The 22,425-nt window shown below is 44.5% G+C and overlaps 1 protein-coding gene across 4 annotated transcripts in view; it reads left to right on the top strand.

The window, feature by feature from the left end:
• Window positions 1–15,272, top strand: part of mcoln2 (mucolipin TRP cation channel 2) — a 43,884-nt gene extending 28,612 nt beyond the window's left edge. For 3 of the 4 annotated variants that reach the window (XM_071344469.1, XM_071344467.1, XM_071344468.1), the window contains exons 13-14: window positions 123–262; window positions 13,824–15,272. In XM_071344469.1, the coding sequence (XP_071200570.1) occupies window positions 123–262; window positions 13,824–13,860 (177 nt within the window). In that variant the 3' untranslated portion in view covers window positions 13,861–15,272. Of the gene's footprint in view, window positions 1–122; window positions 263–13,823 lie in introns of those variants that run through there. The other variant, XM_071344470.1, reaches the window with a different exon arrangement.
• The last annotated feature ends 7,153 nt before the right edge of the window (window positions 15,273–22,425 follow it).

Consider the following 22,425-nt stretch of genomic DNA (forward strand, 5'->3'; position numbering starts at 1 on the left):
AGTCAAGGGGTGTGAATACCTTCTGAAGGCTCTTTCCATTTATGCGTGCTTAATTCGGGTCGGAATTCCCCCCTATGTGAATTCAGTTGTCTCATAGTACTTTTATTCTACCCTACCGACAGAACTACCAGAAGAATGGTTTCCCCATGACAGACCTGCAGAGGTTCCTGAGAGAGCAGAAGGATTTCCCCCCCAGTGAGGAGGGCAGCGAGATGGACACAGAGATTGGAATGGGACACCCAGCGCTGTGCTGTTGCAGACGGTACAGTAACGTTAAAATAGCATTACCCCATATAATTAAAATTAGTATAACAGACAATCTCATTTTAAGCAAAGTTCCATTTTATGATGATGGTAGTATAGTTTGTTAAGGTATATGGCACGTTATTATGACATGTCATATAGTATGGCTATGTAATATTTGTATTTAATCCCCTAGAGTCGATGTCCGCGCCCCCTCAGAAATGTAATTAGAATAATAAACATCCCCATCAAAATTTGTCAGTTTCATCTAGAGATATCAGTTTCCGCATCAGAGACATTCATCTGTGCTGAAAGGTGGCAGAGCTAGAGCAGTGTGTGTCAGACCATGAGACATCCCGAAAACGTATGTTGTCCGAACGGTTTAGCTTACAAACTATTATGACCCCTCTATGGAAAGATGAGACTCTCACGAATATGAAATAAAGAAAGAATATGACAATTTTATGAGTGGTAAAATTGCGTGACACGATTGCATTTTAGAACCCCGCTACCCCCATTTTAGGCAAATTCGTTCCGCATGGCCCACTGCCCTGGGTGTGGTTTGCTCATTTTCGACCATTCCATTGATCCTAATGAGGAAATCTACACCCACCCGGGGCACCGGGCCAGACAAAATTTACTCGTCCATTGATTCAATAGTTATGTTATCGATATTAACGGAGCTTATATTCTTTCTATTTCTATAAAGAATTTGCAGCCGCAATTTAGATAATGAATACACTGAATGTCCAAAGTATTAGGAACACCTTCCCAATATTGATTTGCACCCCCTTTTGATCATGTGCATGTCCAAATATGAATGATGTCTGGAATCCGACACAGTTTCACTGGAATGATCAAACGGCAAGAGTCAAACAAACGTCAACCCACAAAATGTCAATAGCTTGTATATGCATGGTTTAGCTGAGACACATTTTTTGATAGGTAGGCTGGTAGTCTTTTTCTGAAATTATTTTCACCTGATTTATAGTATGCCTGTCTTAACTGAAGTGGTACTCACAACTTTCATTAGCTAGCTAAGTTTAGCATGCTAGCTAGTTACACTGACAGCTGTCAGTCAGTACCCTATTTGCTGATATTTCCCTGCTACACGTGGAAATCACCACAACGTTCCCACCTCCAATTGCCAAATATGTATTAGCAGCCTGCGTCAGTCTTTGAGGTGGAACCTAAATGCTCTAGGACGGGAATTACTCAAAATAGGTGCGGCAACTTCCTCTGAGTTGGGCCTTTAACCATTTAGCTGGTTAGTCCAAAACAAATCAATAACAACCTGGTTGGGATTGGGAAGACTGTTCATTTCTACACATTTTTCAGTGTTAGTTTTCCATCCATATGCAACAACTTCAATCACCATTGTCTCTCCCACATGACTGCTCTTACGTGAAAAGCATGTGTAATTTCCCTTCGAAACAGTTTCTATCAATCTCTGTCATCTAGGGCAGAGCGCAGCCGATGTGGAGTTTCCACCACGCTGAGGTTTAGCCTAGCCCTTTGTGGCCTGAGAAATGAAATTAGTGGTGGGAGAAATGTGGACACACCCAGCGATGTGCTGATTACAGAGGAACCAAGGGTTATATGCTGGGAAGAGACTTCACCCTTTGGCTGCTCTGTGCCCTGAGATAAACAACAGCATTGAGTTTGAGTCCCAAATGGCACCCTTTTCCATATATAGTGCACTACATTTGACCAGGGCCCATAGGGCTCTGGTAAAAACTAGTGCACTATGTAGGGAATAGGTCAAATTAACCAGTGTCATACTGGCTATGTGTTAGCCTGGTCCCAGATCTGTGTGTGCGGTCTTGCCAAACACTGGCGTGACAATGACCATAGGAATTTTCTAAACAGCACAAAGAGATCAGGGACCAGGCTAGATATGTGTGCCACTATATGATTCACTGATGATGTCTGGAAAGCAACAGCTCGTGCTGGTCAACAAATGATGACCATTTCAAGGTCTCTGTGTCTTCTGTTGTGTTTATTTGCAGTAAGCATGTGTTTGAATCTGTGGACAGTATGTGCGTGTGGAAGGAGTGGCGTTCTCGAAATAAATTCATTTTGAAGTGCATTTATTCTAAGTATTTATAGAGCAAGTTGTGTTCGTATTTCCTTATTTTATTTAATAATTTACCAAACATTCCAGTTTCTAGATACTGTATTTCCCATTATTTTCAACCAATTGCAGTCATGTGTTAATTATTAAGTGTTACTTGATTTCTATTGGTCCAGTTGATGGAAGTGGTTAATTGACAAAAGTGTTTCAGCTCAGTAATTGGCTCACCTGCCATGTTAAAAATAGGTGTGTCTTGTATATTGGATTCCATAAAAATGTGATGCCTAGTGATGGCGTGAGTAACTACTGGAAGCGTTGTTGAATCCAATGGGTTGCTTTAACATTAGCTAGCATGTGTAACGGCAGCCTTCCTCCTCTTCGTCTGAAGAGGAGGTGTAACAGGGATCGGACCAAGACGCAGCGTAGCTCGTGTTCAACATGTTTAATTACAAACGAAACTGTGAACACTTACAAAATAACAAAACGTGGCAAACCGAAACAGCCCTATCTGGTGCAGAGAAAACACAGAGACAGGAAACAACCACCCACAATCCCCAACACAAAACAAGCCACCTATATATGATTCCCAATCAGAGACAACACAAAACATCTGCCTCTGATTGAGAACCACATTAGGCCAAACATAGAAACGGACAAACAAGACACACAACATAGTATGCCCACCCAGCTCACGTCCTGACCAACACTAAAACAAGCAAAACACACAAGAACTATGGTCAGAACGTGACAGTACCCTCCTCCTGAGGTGCGGACTCCGAACGCACCCCCTAAAACTCAAGGGGAGGGTCTGGGTGGGCATCTGTCCACGGTGGCGGCTCCGGCGCAGGACGAGGCCACCACTCCACCATTGTCTTTGTCCCCCTCCTTAGCGTACTTTGAGTGGCGACCCTCGCCCCCGACCTTGGCCTAGGAATCTTCACCAAGGTCCCCACTAGATTGAGGAGACAGCTCAGGACAGAGAGGTAGCTCAGGACAGAGAGGTAGCTCAGGACAGAGAGGCAGCTCAGGACAGAGAGGTAGCTCAGGACAGAGAGGTAGCTCCGGACTGAAGGGCAGCTCTGGACTGAGGGGCAGCTCCGGACTGAGGGGCAGCTCCGGACTGAGGGGCAGCTCCGGACTAATGGCAGCTCCGGACTGAGGGGCAGCTCCGGACTGAGGGGCAGCGCCTGACTGAGGGGCAGCGCCTGACTGGAGGGCAGCTCATGACTGGAGGGCAGCTCATGACTGGAGGGCGGCTCATGACTGGCGGGCGGCTCATGACTGGCGAGCGGCTCTGGCAGCTCCTGACTGGCGGGCGGCTCTGGCAGCTCCTGACTGGCGGGTGGCTCTGACAGCTCCTGACTGGCGGGCGGGTCTGGCGGCTCCTGACTGGCAGGCGGCTCTGGCGGCTCCTGACTGGCGGGCGGCTCTGGCGGCTCCTGACTGACGGGCGGCTCTAATGGCTCGGGACAGACGGGCGGCTCTGACGGCTCGGGACAGACGGGCGGCTCAGATGGCGCTGGGCAGGCGGGCAGCTCAGATGGCGCTGGGCAGGCAGGCAGCTCAGATGACGCTGGGCAGGCAGGCAGCTCAGATGGCGCTGGGCAGGCAGGCAGCTCCGACGGCGCTGGGCAGGCAGGCAGCTCCGACGGCCCTGGGCAGGCAGGCAGCTCAGATGGCGCTGGACAGGCAGGCAGCTCAGGCGGCGCTGGGCAGGCAGGCAGTGCAGGCAGCGTTGGACAGACGGCCGACTCTGACCTGCTGAGGCGCACAGTAGGCCTGGTGCGTGGTGCCGGAACTGGTGGTACCGGACTGGAGACACGCACCTCAAGGCTAGTGCGGGGAGCAGGAACAGGGCACACTGGACTCTCGAGGCGCACTATAGGCCTGGTGCGTGGTCCCGGCACTGGTGGTACCGGGCTGAGGGCACCCACCTCAGGGCGAGTGTGGGGAGAAGGAACAGTGCGTACAGGGCTCTGGATACGCACAGTAGGCTTGGTGCGTGGTGCTGGAACTGGAGGTACTGGGCTGGAGACACGCACCACAGGGAGAGTGCGTGGAGGAGGAACAGGGCTCTGGAGACGCACTGGAAGCCTGGTGCGTGGTGTAGGCACTGGTGGTACTGGGCTAGGGCGGGGAGGTGGCGCCGGATAGACCGGACCGTGAAGGCGTACAGGAGCTCTTAAGCACCTAGTCTGCCCAACCTTACCTGGTTTAATGCTCCCCGTAGCCCGACCAATGCGGGGAGGTGGAATAACCCGCACTGGGCTGTGTTGGCGAACCGGGGACACCATACGTAAGGCTGGTGCCATGTACACCGGCCCGAGGAGACGCACTGGAGACCAGATGTGTTGAGCCGGCTTCATGGCACCTGGCTCGATGCCCACTCTAGCCCGGCCGATACGTGGAGCTGGAATGTACCGCACCGGGCTAAGCACACGTACAGGAGACACCGTGCGCTTTTCCCGCATAACACGGTGTCTGCCCGTACTCCCGCTCTCCACGGTAAGCATAGGAAGTGGGCGCAGGTTTCCTATCTGACTTCGCCACACTCCTCTTTAGCCCCCCCCAAGACATTTTTGGGGTTTCTTCTCGGGCTTCCAGCCACGCTTCCGTGCTGCCTCCTCATACCACCGCTCCTGGGCTTTAGCTGCCTCCATCTCTACACGAGAGCGGCGATATTCTCCAATGTTAGCCCAGTGTCCTTTACCCTCCAGAATTTCCTCCCATGTCCAGGAGTCCTGTGTAGTGGGCCGCTGCTGCTGCTGTCGCTGCTGCCCAATGCTACGCTGCTTGGTCCGAGATTGGTGGGTGGTTCTGTAACGGCAGCCTTCCTCCTCTTCGTCTGAAGAGGAGGTATAACAGGGATCGGACTAAAACGCAGCGTAGCTCGTGTTCAACATGTTTAATTACAAACGAAACTGTGAACACTTACAACAATTACAAAATAACAAAACGTGGCAAACCGAAACAGCCCTATCTGGTGCAGAGAAAACACAGAGACAGGAAACAACCACCCACAATCCCCAACACAAAACAAGCCACCTATATATGATTCCCAATCAGAGACAACACAAAACATCTGCCTCTGATTGAGAATCATATTAGGCCAAACATAGAAACGGACAAACAAGACACACAACATAGAATGCCCACCCAGCTGACGTCCTGACCAACACTAAAACAAGCAAAACACACAAGAACTATGGTCAGAACGTGACAGCATGCTGATGAAAACGGCAGTTCAATTAAAGACTAGCATTATTTCAATCTTCTCTATGTATTATTTTGGATAATGGGATAATTAGGTGTACAGTGCCCTCTCCCATCCCTGGATTGAGCTATGTTTTCTGAGCCATATCTCTCGCTGGCTAAATGGCATCCTGATCATGGCAGCCTGCCGTTAAGACTTTACAGGGAAGATGAAATTACAGTGACCGTAAGGTCTGAATCTTTAGGCTAAATCCCCCCCCCAAAAAAATAAATAGTACAGTACAATTGACTAATATTTGAATAATTATGTGTAAACATATCGCCATGGTGGAACTTGCACTCATGTAGTTGTGAAATTGCCAGCCAACCCAAAAACTAAGGAGCAGCAATTCAGGCATTCTTGAAAGTCAGGACATTCCTTGTTCTGCAAAGAAACATTATCTTCAAAAGTATTCGGCCCCAAAAAAAAGTGTCAATTTTTCACAAAGGAAGTTAGACACTCTTGTCGAACGGCTCCAATTACACGCCACTTTTTTTCTTCTCTTTCTTTTTTTGACATCGCTTTTGTTGAATACACCTGGGTCAATGGAAACCTTAATGTGAAACCCCAGCAGCATATCTGTGACTCTTGGAATGCAAAAGCTAGTTTTGGTCAGCAAATGGCCATTTCAAGGTCTCTGTTTTGATTAATTTGCAGTATAGCATGTTTGACTCATTGGGAGGCTTGTTTGTATCTGCCACTCTCAGCACTTGCTTGGAAACCAACAGTTAGTGCTGGTCAACAGATGGCCAGTTCAAGGTCTGTCTGTGTTGCATATAGACGGGTTAGCTGAGAACATCATGAATGATGTGCGTTATGATTCTAGATGGTCAGAAAGCTAGCAACAATGACAAGATGCTTCCATGTGGGGAATCATAGGTGGCTCGTTTTTAGCTCATGTCTTGTTATTGATACTATGTAGGGCCTCGCAATACTCGTTAGTATTGTGGCAAGGAAACAAACTGCCTTAATGTTAGAAAAGAACATAATGTTGTCATCCAGCGTCACATTTATATTTTACATGCAAGCAGGTTAAGGATGAAAGAGTTTGGTCTGATTCGTGTTGTCAGTTTTGGCATGGAAAAAAATATCGATACAGCGAAAGTCCCGGCCTTAAATACCGTGTCTTGTTTTGACTCTTGTCACGTCTATGCTAAAATGACAAATTCGCTAGCTAACCAACAACTGTAATGATGTATTTGAGACAAGTGCTTTTTATGCATGTTTTCACTAAAGGTTTTGAGGAAATATAGTTAACATGCTAACACTCCTTTGACATTTGGAAGGATTACAAGCTCTTTGATGAGGGGAGAGTTATGTTGGTTCTCTTATGCATTGACAGTTTATTCTCCCACCTGAATGACTATTTGGATTTAGGTTTTAGTGATTTCTCAATTGCTCTGAGATTTACCAAGTGTTTTTTGTTTTTTTACAGATGCTTTTTAAATCTTGTTTGCCCCCTTTTTAATCACTTGTTTATACATGTGAACACTTTATTGTGCTGAAGTCTTTTTAAACAACACTAACAACACTAACGCGGTTCGCGTGGCCTTTCAGCCTATAAATACCTGCTAGACAATGTTGCCGAGCGTCCACTATAGCATATGCATCAGATGCATATCAACCCGCAAACATAAGCACCAACGCTTGATAAATGGTGCATAAAGGATTAATTAAGAAATATTGTGGAAATGTTTTGTGAAGTCACATGCGCCATTATCCATTTATATTGCCCATTCATCCACTGATGACAGAAAACCATATTTTAATTGTATTATACAAGTTTTTGCTTTGATTTCTATGTACCTTATCAAACATCTCCGAGTAGGAGTGCTGATTTAGGATAAGTTTTGCCTTTTAGATCCTTGATCAGCACTCTGAAATGCTTGATACATATAGCCACTTGTGTAACTCCACTGAGCTGTGTTATCACATGAACAACAAGCGTTATCAGTGAGATATGGACTGTGGGAGCTTACGCAGTAACCTCATGTCATGCCAACTGTTAAAAGTGGACTTATAAGGCTAAGAGTGCAGGGTCACTGATCTATGTGTTATTTCTTACATTGTTACCCCAGGAAATATTAGGTTATATTACATACAGTCGGGAAGAACTATTGGATATAAGAGCAACGTCAACTCACCAACATTACGACCAGGAATACGACTTTCCCGAAGCGGATCCCCTATTTGGTCCACCACCCAGGACAATGGATCGGATCCCACCCGGCGACCCAAAACAACGGCGCCGCAGAAGGGGCAGACGGCGCGGTCTTCTGGTCAGGCTCCGTATACGGGCACATCGCGCACCGCTCCCAAGCATACTACTCGCCAATGTCCAGTCTCTTGACAACAAGGTGGACGAAATCCGAGCAAGGGTTGCCTTCCAGAGAGACATCAGAGATTGTAACATTCTCTGTTAAACGGAAACATGGCTCACTCGGGATAGAGTCGGTACAGCCACCTGGCTTCTTCACGCATCGCGCCGACAGAAACAAACATCTCTCTGGTAAGAAGAAGTGCGGGGGTGTATGCCTTATGATTAACGAGACGTGGTGTGATCATAACAACATACAGGAACTGAAGTCCTTTTGTTCACCTGACTTAGAATTCCTTCCAATCAAATGCAGACCGCATTATCTACCAAGAGAATTCTCTATGATCATAATCACAGTCGTGTATATCCCGCCCAAGCAGACACATCGACGGCCCTGAAAGAACTTAATTTGACTCTATGTAAACTGGAAACCACAAATTTATTGTAGCAGGGAAATTGAACAAGGCTAATCTGAAAACAAGGCTCCCTAAATTTTATCAGCATATCGACTGCGGACCCGGGCTGGCAAAACTCTGGATCATTGTTATTCTAACTTCCGCGAAGCATACAAGCCCTCCCCTGCCCTCCTTTTGGAAAATCTGACCACGACTCCATTTTGTTGCTCCCAGCCTATAGACAGAAACTTAAACAGGAAGCGCCCGTGCTCAGGTCTGTTCAACGCTGGTCCAACCAAACGGATTCCACGCTCCAAGATTGCTTCGATCACGTGGACTGGGATATGTTCCGCATAGTGTCGGACAATAACATTGATGAATACGCGGATTTGGTGACCGAGTTTATTAGCAAGTGCATCGGTGATGTTATACCCACAGCGTCTATTAAAACATTCCCCAACCAGAAACCGTGGATTGATGGCAGCATTCGCGCAAAACTGAAAGCGCAAACCACTGCTTTTAATCAGGGCAAGGTGACCGGAAACATGACCGAATACAAATAGTGTAGCTATTCCCTCCACAAGGCAATCAAACAAGCTAAGCGTAAGTATAGAGACAAAGTAGAGTCGCAATTCAACGGCTCACACACGAGAGGTATGTGGCAGGATCTACAGTCAATCACAAACTATAAAACCAGCCCCGTCGCGGACAACGATGTCTTGCTCCTACACAAACAAACAACTTTGCTCGCTTTGAGGACAATACAGTGCCACTGACACGGCCCGCAACTTAAACCTGCGGGCTCTCCTTCACTGCAGCCAACTTGAGTAAAACATTTAAACGTGTTAACCCTCGCAAGGCTGCCGGCCCAGACGGCATCCCCAGCCGCGTCCTCAGAGCATGCGCAGACCAGCTGGCTGGAGTGTTTATGGACATATTTAATCAATCCTTATCTGTTGGTTGTTCCCACATGCTTCAAGAGGGCCACCATTGTTCCTGTTCCCAAGAAAGCTAAGGTAACTGAGCTAAATGACTATCGCCCCGTAGCACTCACTTCCGTCATCATGAAGTGCTTTGAGAGACTATTCAAGGACCTGATCACCTCCACCCTACCTGACACCCTAAACCCACTCCAATTTTCTTACCGCCCCAATAGGTCCACAGACGACGCAATCGCAATTACACTGCCCTAACCTATCTGGATAAGAGGAATACCTATGTAAGAATGCTGTTCATCGACTACAGCTCAGCATTTAACACCATAGTACCCTCAACTCGCCATCAAGCTCGAGACCCTGGGTCTCGAGCCCGCCCTGTGCAACTGGGTCCTGGACTTCCTGACAGGCCGCCCCCAGGTGGTGAGGGTAGGTAACAACATCACCCCGCTGATCCTCAACACTGGGGCCCCACAAGGGTGCGTTCTCAGCCCTCTCCTGTACTCCCTGTTCACCCATGACTGCATGGCCATGCACGCCTCCAACTTAATCATCAAGTTTGCAGACGACACTACAGTGGTAGGCTTGATTACCAACAACGACGAGACGGCCTACAGGGAGGAAGTGAGGGCCCTCAGAGTGCGGTGTCAGGAGAATAACCTCACACTCAATGTCAACAAAACAAAGGAGATGATCGTGGACTTCAGGAGACAGCAGAGGGAGCAGCCCCCTATCCACATCGACGGGACAGTAGTGAAGAAGGTGGAAAGTTTTAAGTTCCTCGGTGTACACATCACTCACAAACTGAAATGGTCCACCCACACAGACAGCGTGGTGAAGAAGGCGCAGCAGCGCCTCTTCAACCTCAGGAGGCTAAAGAAATTTGGCTTGTCACCAGAAACACTCAAACTTTTACAGATGCACAATCGGGAGCATCCTGTCGGGCTGTATCACCGCCTGGTACGGCAACTACTCCGCCCACAACCGTAAGGTTCTCCAGAGGGTAGTGAGGTCTACACAACGCATCACCGGGGGCAGACTACCTGCCCTCCAGGACACCTACACCACCCGACGTCACATGAAGGCCAAAAAGATCGTCAAGGACAACAACCACCCAGGCCACTGCCTGTTCACCCCGCTATCATCCAGAAGGCGAGGTCAGTACAGGTGTATCAAAACGGGGACCGAGAGACTGAAAAACAGCTTCTATCTCAAGGCCATCAGACTGTTAAACAGCCATTGCTAACATTGCGTGGCTGCTGCCAACATACTAACTCATCTCTAGCCACTTTAATAATTTAAAAAATGGATGTAATAAATGTATCACTAGCCACTTTAAACAATGCCACGTTATATAATGTTTACATACCCAACATTACTCTTCTCATATGTATATACTGTACTCTATACCGTCTACTGCATCTTGCCTATGCCGTTCGGCCATCGCTCATTCATATATCTTTATGCACATATTCTTATTCATTCCTTTACACGTGTGTGTTTAAGGTAGTTGTGAAATTGTTAGGTTAGATTACTTGTTAGATATTATTGCATGGTCGGAACTAGAAGCACAAGCACACCTTTAACATCTGACTGATTCCCGAGATCGTTTCCTGACATTTATATCCAAGAGGATTTCAAATAAAACATCTTAAGCATGTACAAATGAAAATAAAACTTCTGGCTACAGAAAACAACCAAACACAGTAACAGACACCAGAGAAACCCGCCCCTCCCCACTGCTTCCCCAAATGAAGCACTGTTCTCTCATGTAAATGAGGACCGCCGGGCATGATAGCTAGAATAGACAAATTAATATACGTTACTGCTTATGAATCAACATAAAATCCACTGTTTGCTCAGTCAATATCCCAGAAATATGTGGCGAGTGATTTCACCTTTGCAGAGGGTTTGTTGTAGTTTTGATGAGTAGGTTGCAGCCTCTTCGGGCTTGGTGAAAACTCTTGTCATGCCGTTGTGATGAATATGCAGCTTTTCTGGGAAACGCAGGCTGTATTTCACCTCCCCCTCTCTCATGGTCTGCATGACATCTTGGAATGCGTGCTGCTGCGCCTTCACCTCCATGGTGTCGTCGGGGAAAATGAAAACCTTTTGGCCTTTGTATTCCATAGCTCGCTGATGAGCTCCTTTTCCTGAATTTGATTTACCCTTGCTATTATGGTGCACGGCTTGGCACCTAGTGAGGGCTTCACCTGCAGAGAGTGGTGTGTACGGTCAATGAAGTGCTTTGGGAAGTTGTCATTGGCCAGCAGCTTGGGAATGAGCTTGGACACGAACTCTGTGGGTTACCTTGTTCTTCGTCCTCCCAAATGCAAACAAGTCTGCTGTTCAGCCTGCAACTCCTGCTTTCTAAGTCGAGAACCTGGGCTTGGAGCGCCTTAATTTAAAAAAAGCTGCGGGCAGGTGGTTTCCAGGCCTCCAATCCGGGTGTCATTGTCAGACAGCCTCATCGGCTGTGTCCATGCGGCTCTTCAGTTCGACCTGTGCTGTCTTTAGGGACTCAAACTTTGTTTCGAGCCTGTCAAAATGATCGTTGATAGTTTTTATTACAGCCTTCGAATTTGTTCATTGCCGTGGCAGAATCTTGTTGCTGGGTGTCTGAAGTGTTGTCAGTACTCAAACTGGCGCTAGCTGCTGCTTGTTGTGACTGGGCCTTTGTAGACTTTCCGTTAGCGGTTCTGTTGATTTTCGTCACCATTCTTCACTTCATCGCTGCTAGTTAAAACTTCTTATGGGCAGGTGGGACGGTAGTGTCCCACCTGGCCAACATCCGGTGAAATTGCAGAGCGAAAAATTCTAACTACAGAATTCTAAATATTTAACTTTCATAAAATGACAAGTGTAATACATCAAAATAAAGCTTAGCTTCGTGTTAATCCAGCCGCTGTGTCAGATTTCAAAAAGGATCTATCTGAGGACAGCGCCCCGCATACAAAAGCATGAAAAACATATTTCAACCAGGCAGGTGGCCACGAAAGTCAGAAATAGCGATATAAAAAATGCCTTACCTTTGATCTTCTTCTGTTGGCACTCCAAAAGGTCCCAGATACATCACAAATGGTCCTTTTGTTCGATAATGTCCTTCTTTATATCCATAAAAACTCAGTTTAGCTGGCACGCTTCAGTCAATAATCCACCCAGTTTCCCTCCATCAAAATGCAAAAATAAATGAATCCCAAACGTTACTAATAAACTTTTCCAAACAAGTCAAACAATGTTTATAATCAAACCTTAGGTACCCAAATACGTAAATAAATGATACAATTTAAGACGTAGAATTGTTATTGTCTTTACCGGAGAAAAATACCAAAGAACGCGCTCCCTTCCACGCGCTTGGAGACACTACAGCCAAAATGGGAGCCACCTAGAAAAACGACCATTCCTGGCTCATTTTTCCAAAAAACAGAAAACTCTTTCTAAAGACTGTTGACATCTAGTGGAAGCACTAGGAACTGTAATCTGGGAGGATTTCACCTTATAATAAAAGTGACAGCCATTGAAAACAGTGGTAGGCTGAAAAAAAAAATGTTGGGGGGGGTGGTTTGTCCTCTGGGTTTCGCCTGCCATATCAATTCTGTTATACTCACAGACATAATTTTAACAGTTTTAGAAACTTTTGAGTGTTTTTAAAATGTTCTACATTCGAACTTTCAGGGACTACATCCAAATGCCACGCTATTCCCTACATAGTGCCACGTTATTCCCTACATAGCACTACAAATGGAATAGCGTGGCATTTGGAATGCAAACACAAAGCTTTAAGTTTTACCAGACAACCTAGGGTCCATACTTGTGAACATTAGAAAAAGTTTCAGTTTAACCTGGACCTACATTGTAGTTGGTCCCATCCGATAACCTGCCACGTGTTAGCCCTATGCCAACCTCACCAGCAGACAATGATTATTTCCTGTAACAACAAATTCTGCATCAGCTTATCAAAGATCTTAAACTTTATATCCACCAACAAATTACATTTCTTAAAATAGGTCCTTGGTCACCAGAGGGATATTTAACCTCAAAATTCAAGGTTTACTTTTGTTCCTCTTGGTCTGTCTCAAGTATAGAGTGCCAACATTGCGTGATGATGATAATGCATCCTTGACTAGGCTACTAATGTTAGACACAATTCAAAAGGCACGTTTTCTCATATGTCAAAATCCTACACTTTTGCTCATCTGTTGTGCACACATCCATGTGCTTTTACAGAAAATCAGTCAATGCAACAAGTTTATTGTACATTGTAAAAAAATAAAAGCTGAAGAGCCATATGGACTTGTCATATAGATGTCATGACGTACCATCAACATAATTACTTCCTGGTGGCAAACTTAGCTAATGCAGTTGCCTGAAATGACAGTGCTCATTAACCATGGGTTCGAGCTCCCCTCATGTCAAGCATTTTTGGTAAGGGAAACACTGCTTGTCCTCTGTTCAATGAGACAAAGTCGATAATTATAAAACATTGTACATGTAAGGGTAGCCTAATGTGGTTTTTCCCTATGGGTGATTGAAGCTAGTAAAAGATTTGCTGGAATGACCGTCAACTTTTTTTGTTTGGGATTATGACTGGATTGTTCTGTTTCAGGGCTCCAAGCAATGATGACATCATACTCATCAGCTGACAGCAGCCACACCTGGGAATGTTGGGAGAAGAGAATGATTCTGGAAATTGGGAACCCGGACCTCTGAAATAGAAATGGAAATACTGTTCAATAATATTTGGGACCATGCAGGTTTTTATAGGCAGAGTTTATATATTTTCCACAGGGGAGCAAATGTGGAATATAAGTGCCAAATAAAGTTCTTTATATTGCCTTTTAAACATTAAACTAAAAGCCATGTACGATATCTGCTGGCTCAGAGCCAGCGGCTCTGTATTAGCAAAGAGAAGGAAAATATTGAAAAGCTAGAATCATTAATTGAAACAATAAGTGGCCACTCCACCTCTGAGGAATGGTCCTGGAGAAATGTAACAACTCTCAAATTCATAGAGGGAGCTATGTATGCAAGGACTAACCATCATGATATCAAAATTATAGTTAACTATGTTTTGATGCTATACAGTGTTTTACTTTGTTTACAAACATTGGCGTAACAAAACAAGCTCAGGGTGCTCAGGGTGCAAAACAGGCTCAGGGTGCTGTCACTCATAGGGAGACTACGTCGCCAGCAAAAGCCCATCTTCAGTGCTCCATTGATTTACAGTAGAAGCAAACAGAGACCAGAGCTTGTCGTTTCCAATCGGAACAAATTAATTATAGTGGGTAGTGTCGTAGCTGAATCAGAATTAGTTAGGTAACATAGATAAATAAGATGTTTTATTTACTTTCATAATATGCTTATGTGAGATACTTGTCATTAGAATGTCTATTTTTGGACTATACTGTTGGCAGTTTCATTTTCCTTTCTTCTCTAAGGAAAAGTCACTTGGGGCCCAGAGAGGGGAGAGGTCAGGCTTGTCAATTACATGTCTGGTAATATGCAGACTATCAGAATGGAACATTGTCTTCATATGTGAACAGAATGGAACATTGTCTTCATATGTGAATGTATCTGTTAAACCATGTGAAGGGATGATTAAGGGGGAACCAATTATCTCTTGGCTCCACAATGTCTGTGCACAAGTCACTCCCCTCAGTGAGCTTGTCCAGGAGTGGGGAGAAGAGGGGTTGTATTTGAGATGGGTGTATCTAGAATTGACAATTGATATATGCCATTGGATGAGGTAATGTTTTGGTACTATGAAGTACCAAGAACGAGATTAGAAGCTCGTCTTAGAGAGCAAAATGAACGATAATTTATAGCTAATGCTATCTGGCTATGGGATACTCCTCTCTCAAGTAAAAGGCCCTTTGTGAAGTTCCTAAGATCTGTGGTTAGTCATGTGAGTTGAGAGGGGTGTATCTTGGCTATAAAAGATACTAAGTATTCTTTTGTAAGCACTCTCAGAACTCATTTATAGACACTGAATTGATCTGAGAGTCAAAGGGCTATGGTGAAGCTCATATAATTAAAGATGAAGTTTAAAATATAACTCTGACTTGTGTGTGGTTTGTAAACCCTCTTCATTTATTAATACAGGAAATTACCACGACAGTAGAACAAGCAAGGAGGTGGGCAGAGCCAAGCATGAGCTAGTGAGATTCTATTTATTTGCACATTTCCGTGTGGTGCCAAGACAACAGCTCTCCCTCAACCTGTTCAAGACAAAGGAGTTGATTGTGGACTACAGGAAAAGGCGGACCGAACACGCCCCCATTCTCATCGACGGGGCTGTAGTGGAGCGGGTTGAGCGCTTCAAGTTCCTTGGTGTCCACATCACCAACAAACTAACATGGTCCAAACACACCAAGACAGTCGTGAAGAGGGCACAACAAAACCTATTCCCCCTCAGGAGACTGAAAAGATTTGGCATGGGTCCTCAGATCCTCAAAAGGTTCAACAGTTGCACCATCGAGAGCATCCTGACTGGTTGCATCAATGCCTGGTATGGCAACTGCTCGGCCTCCGACCGCAAAGGAACTAGAGAGGGTAGTGTGTACGGCCCAGTACATCACTGGGGCCAAATTTCCTGCCATCCATGACCTCTATACCAGGTGGTGTCAGTGGAAGGCCCTAAAAATTGTCAAACTCCAGCCACCCTAGTCATACTGTTCTCTCTGCTACTGCACGTTAAGTGGTACCGGAGCGCCAAGTCTAGATCTAGGTAAACAGCTTCTACCCCCAAGCCATAAGACTCCTGAACATCCAATCAAATGGCTACCCAGACTATTTGCATTAACCCCCCCACCCCGCACATTGGCTCTGTACCGGTACCCCCTGTATATAGTCTCTGTGTTATTTTACTGCTGCTCTTAACTACTTGTTACTTGTATTTCTTATTCATATTTTTTAAACTGCATTGTTGGTTAGGGGCTTGTAAGTAAGTATTTCACTGTAAGGTCTACACCTGTTGTATACGGCGCATGTGAATAATACAATTCTGAAGTGCATGTGTACAATAATTGAATTTGCCCCTTGCATGCCTTCTAAACAATGTAATTTTTGGAAACTTTGGCAAATACAGTCCACACTGTTTTATTACAGATTCTAGTTTTGGAAACAAAACTGTATGGCGATCAAATGTTTCATCGATGAGAAAATGAGCTGTCAACTGCTGGCAACTGGGCTTCCTCTCATCACCATATTTGGTAGTGAGTGGAAACACTAACTGGATGCTTCACATTTAAACATCCGGTAAAATATCTGGCTCTTTGTTCTATCTGTAGTAGATGTGGCCTCCCAAGAAGGCTCATTGTCATTGGCCACAGATAAGTCAACCTCTTATGCCCGGTAACATTGTTTGGACTGATGGGATAACTTCATAACTAGGTTTACCACGCACAGTTACCACGTCTTCAAGCTAGGTAGCTTAGCTAGATAAAACATGTCGACGAGTTAAACTATCCACTAGCAAATGATTTTCTAACTTAATGTTATGAAGGACATGTAGAGAGAACGTCTCAGTGCTCATAAACTGTCCATCCATTAAAATTAAGCATGCTGGAAAAGACGATTCAAGTCAAGTGGTTGGTGGTGGATCATGTTTTTAAGTAGGCTAGCCATAATATACTATCCACCTCATTTTTGAATGTTGCTACAGGCACAGCCAAACAACGGAGGTGATGGATTCGACTTCCGCTTTATTTCCCTACTGCAGTACACGGGTGGCAAACTCGCCAGAGTAAATGATTTGAAAGAGTGTATAAAATTCAAGTGAACAAGTGTAAGTGTCATTTTATATTTCTTTAATTCAAGTTCACTAATGTTACGTAGCTAGACATACGTTAGTTGTGTTGTGGCAGAGTTAAGGACCATCCACCAAGCCTATAACAATAAATATAATGATACACTTTAGGCTACATAACTACAAAATGTTTGGAGCGTCCACACTAGAGGAAAGTTTATCGTCCTGCACCAGTCAATCGACTGATCAAATGCATCCCACTGCACGCTTCTTATTAAAAACCCTTTCCTGACCTTAAATTACCAAATCGACCACCTCATGGGTGGAATGTTAATGTTTCAACATTTCAGAATGAATAAACATGTTTTTTACCTGTTGAAAATCTGCTATTTCTTTTTTTTTCTTTAAATACATTTTACTCCCTTTTCTCCCCAATTTTCATGGTATCCAATCGCTAGTAATTACTATCTTGTCTCATCGCTACAACTCCCGTACGGGCTCGGGAGAGACGAAGGTCGAAAGCCATGCATCCTCCGAAGCACAACCCAACCAAGCCGCACTGCTTCTTAACACAGCGCGCCTCCTACCCGGAAGCCAGCCGCACCAATGTGTCGGAGGAAACACCGTGCACCTGGCCCCCTTGGTTAGCACGCACTGCGCCTGGCCCGCCACAGGAGTCGCTGGAGCGCGATGAGACAAGGATATCCCTACCAGCCAAACCCTCCCTAACCCGGACGACGCTAGGCCAATTGTGCGTCGCCCCACGGACCTCCCGGTCGCGGCCGGCGGCGACAGAGCCTGGGCGCGAACCCAGAGACTCTGGTGGCGCAGCTAGCGCTGCGATGCAGTGCCCTAGACCACTGCGCCACCCGGGAGGCCCTGAAAATCTGCTATTTCTATGTGAAACGGTTTTGTTATATTTCAGTCTTCTGCGATGTACACTGAACAAAAATATAAATGCAACATTCAACAATTTCAAAGATTTGACATAAATTCATTAGGCCCTTGTATATGGATTTCACATGACTGGAAATACACATGCATCTGTTGGTCACAGACACATTAAAAAGGTAGGGGCGTGGATCAGAAAAGCAGTAAGTATCTAGTGTGACCACCATTTGCCTCATGCAGTGCGACACATCTCCTTCACATCGTTTATCGGGCTGCTGAATGTGGCCTGCGGATTGTTGTCCCACTCCTCTTCAATGGCTGTTAAAAGTTGCTGGATATTGGAGGGGACTGGGACATCAGCTTCCAGACATTGTCTACAAATCCTTACGACAAGGGGCTGTGCATTATCATGCTGGAACATGAGGTGATGGCGGTGGATGAATGGCACGACAATGGGCCTCAGGATCTCATCACGGTATCTCTGTGTATTCAAATTGACATTGATAAAAATGCAATTGTGTTTGTGGTCCGTAGCTTATACCTGCCCATACCATCACCCAACCACCACCATGGGGCACTCTGTTCACAACGCTGACATCAGCGAACCACTCACCCACACAACGCCATACACGCCGTCTGCCCGGTACAGTTGAAACTGGGATTCATCCATAAAGAGCACACTTCTCCGGTGTGCCAGTGGCCATCGAAGGTGAGCCCACTGAAGTCGGTTACGAAGCCGAACTGCAGTCAGGTCAAAACTCTGGTAAGGATGACAAGCATGCAGATGTGCTTCCCTGACACGGCTTCTGGGAGTTTGTGCAGAAATGCTTCTGTTGTGCAAACCCACAGTTTCATCAGCAGTCCAGGTGGCTTTTCTCAAAAGTTCCCACGGGTATAAAAAAAGCTGGATGTAGAGGTCCAGGGTAGCGCTGTTTAGGTAACTGTATTACCGCCAGTGGTCATGAGTCATGGTAATTAGGCTTCTCCAAGCTCTGATGCTGTTGATGGTCATAAGGGCTACCGAGTGGCGCATCGGTAAAAGACACTGCATCTTGGTGCTAGAGGCGTCACTACAGACCCTGGTTCGATTCACAACGGCCGCTAAAAGGCATGGATTTTTTGGGGGGGGGCATTACGGCCATACAACCGGGAAATTCAATGTATCAAATGTTGAATGAGCGACTGAAGTGTGTACAGCCTGCACAAAAAAACAAAGCAGAGCTCAAGCCTTTCATGCACTTTTTCAAATAATCATTAGTCGCATCATGCAGCCTTAGAAGGTATTCAAAATCTAAAACATATAACCCAACATTTGTATCGCAACTTAAGTTACATAAATTACTCTAAGCATATAGGACGACCTGTTTCTTTTGTTAACCGCTCAACACAGAATAGCCGCATGTGCACACTCCCTCAAATCGTTTGTAGAAAATATCCTTTCTATTTTATTCAAATGTTCAATTGTATTCTTCATACTATAAAATAAGATAAAATACTGCCACGGAATCCTAAGCAAATCTTTTCTGCTAAATTAACTCGTGTAGACCACAGCTATATGGCATAGCGAGATCAGGACCTAACATAAGGGCAACTCAGTGTGCTATTCTGTTCTTCTGAAATAGACTACATTTTATTCATATCATGTTTCTTTAGACCTGTCTAAAATAAATAATGTATTTACTGTGATGGTGTAAGCTATATTACATGGATTTATTAGACTTTATTAAATGTAAATGTTCAGGTCTGCATCAGTGACTTGTAGGCTATGCGTGGAAGCCATGAGATGCGTGGAAGCCAACAATAAAACAATGTTTTATTGTTCATTAACGGTCAATTAATGTGAGACCACCAGTTATTTGCTTGACAAACACTTGCTGAGAAAATGTAATGACCGCCACAGCCCTTGTCCTGGGCTAGCGTGGTCACACGTAGTCTGGGGTTGTAAGGCCGGTTGGACTTTTTGCCAAATTCTCTAAAACAACTTTGGAGGCAGCTTAGAGAGATTAGATCCATGCATTCAGCATGCCAATTGCATGTTCCCTAAACTTGAGACATCTATGGCATTGTGAAAACTGCACATTTTAATGGCCTTTTATTGTCCCCAACACAAGGTGCACCTCTGTAATGATCATGCTGTTTAATCAGCTTCTTGATATGCCACACCTGTCAGGTGGATGAGTTATCTTGGGAAAGGAGAAATGCTCACTAACAGGGATGCAAACAAATGTGTGCACAACATTTGAGAGAAATTAGCGTTTTGTGCATATGGAACATTTCTGGGATCTTTAATTTCAGCTCATGAAACATGGGACCAACACTTTACATGTTGCATTTATTATTTTTGTTCAGTATAAGTGTCCAACAAGCTTTTGCAGTCTGGCTTTTCCTGAGACTCTACCAGATTTAAGGAGAATAACTGTGGCAGCAGAGAGGCCAGGTGCGTAATTTTGCAACCGAACAAAGACAGACTCGCACGAGATGTAGCCTATAGGCTAAATTCGAAGCGTATGCATATTATCCCATAATTCATAAACTCAGGCGTAATCCTGCAGTGAATACATCAAGTCAATTTACACAGTGAAAGGAAAAGATTGTTTAATCAGACAACGAAATCATAGGTAGCCTACACTGAGTGTGCTTCCTCCCAGTCCCCCGGTACCAGCTTGAACAGCTACCCTAATGATTCTGTTTTTTTTAGGGACAGAAAAATGTATCCTACCAAGGCTACAACAACACAATTTAATGAAGAATGCTATTATTGTTTTCAAGTGAGTACAAAATTCTAGCCTAAGGCTGTAAACTGCAGTGAATAGCCAATGTCATTTAAATAACTGCTCAAAAGCCTGGCATTTTGAATGCATATTCATTTAGAAATAACTGCATCTAGCCTGCCTGATTGGGCGACCATTTGGATCAGTTATGGGGTTTTTCTCAGCAGTTTAGCTTACAAGGTCCAGGCACATTAGCAGGCCAGTAATATGGTTTATTTTTTCCAGGATGTATCGGCAAACAGAAACATGCTAATGCAGGGATTTCTAGAGGTGGGCAAATTAATTATAATAATGCATGAGCATACAGGAAGTTGTATCCATAGTTTCTGTGTTTCAAAGTGTTCGAAAATGAGGTGCAAAGGCTACCTCTCTTATTGTTGATGTTTGATGGCTGACTGTAATACCCATGGAACCACATGTAGAAGAAGGGTTAGTTATGTAAGCAAGAGAATAATGTTATAAAAGTTGCATATTGTTCACGGGCCCCTTTTTAACAGACAGGCAGACCCATGCAGGCAATATCTCAATATTGTAGACCGATTACTAGCTAGCTAGTTTACTCTAAAAGTATGCTCGACTACCGTGGTCTTCCATGCAATAAGAACTAAAGATATGGGAAGTACAGTAGCCATAAACTGATAACCCAAATCTTATAACGTTTGTGTTTGTGGCTCAAAACTCATTTTTGGGATTGGTTATTAGTGCATTCAATGTGTAGACAGTTGTACTGGTTTTGTTGCATGTCATCAGCTTTGTTGAGTTTGCTTCACCAATATTTTCATGTTAAAATCGCCACTGTTACTGAATATGCCAAAAGGCCAAACCAAGTTTTGGAACTTGAAACTTGAACTGATATATAGCCTGTGCTAGCCCTATTTCCCCATTGGCCGGTATAGGCCCTTGACTTAACATTCTTATTTTTCGTCTTCTCCTTCTCACTGAGGTCAATGTTGCGTAAAGTTCCCTATAGAGTTAAATCCTCAGGGCCCAGTTTGATCTACAGTTATCTATCTGGATTTCTCTTAGCCTTATTGGATAGGATTAAATGCATAGAAATAGAATGGAAAAAGCATTAATTTAATCCTATCCGATAGCTGAAACAGATCACTTCTGAAAAACTGGGCCTGAGGTACATTTTACGGATCAAAATCGCTTAGTTGAAGATCATAACTCTTCCATTAACTCATTAACAGCTAAGTGACAGGCTCATTTTCTCGTCATCTTCTCGAATCCGCAGGAAATCAAACAATGTAGAGGTAAGATGGGATGTAGTACTTTCATATTGTAGTATACGGTTTTCATATTTTGAAATTCCTGTACATTTTTGAAGATTTCTCACAACAAGCATATCTCTGTGAAATGTCAACAGAGCACTGAGCGTTTACCAACCTTTTTATTTTCAGCCTTTTACATTTTACTCGTGTCAACATAATTATATTGATGCGAGCTGTGAAAACAACTTTGAAGAAGGCTACCACAAAATGTAAAATCCTCAAGTTATTATGAGAAACCTGCACTGCTATGTCAACAGAGCTCTGTGCTTATTATTGGATGTATTAGGTTACGAAATCCGACTTTTTGGATGTAATGTCGGGATGCAAATGTCTGTAAATTTTGCTGCCGACTAACCGACACTCATTAACCGGTCACCAACTGTACATTTTTTCCAAACAGTACAATGATGTTTATAGGAGAGAATTTCCTAATTACTCATAGATCGATAGAGCTAGAGACATCATATTTTATGACTAACAATTTATATACAGTTGAAGTCGGAAGTTTACATACGCCAAATACAT

The sequence above is a fragment of the Salvelinus alpinus genome, chromosome 16 (assembly GCF_045679555.1).
Source record: "Salvelinus alpinus chromosome 16, SLU_Salpinus.1, whole genome shotgun sequence".
Classification (NCBI taxonomy): domain Eukaryota; kingdom Metazoa; phylum Chordata; class Actinopteri; order Salmoniformes; family Salmonidae; genus Salvelinus; species Salvelinus alpinus.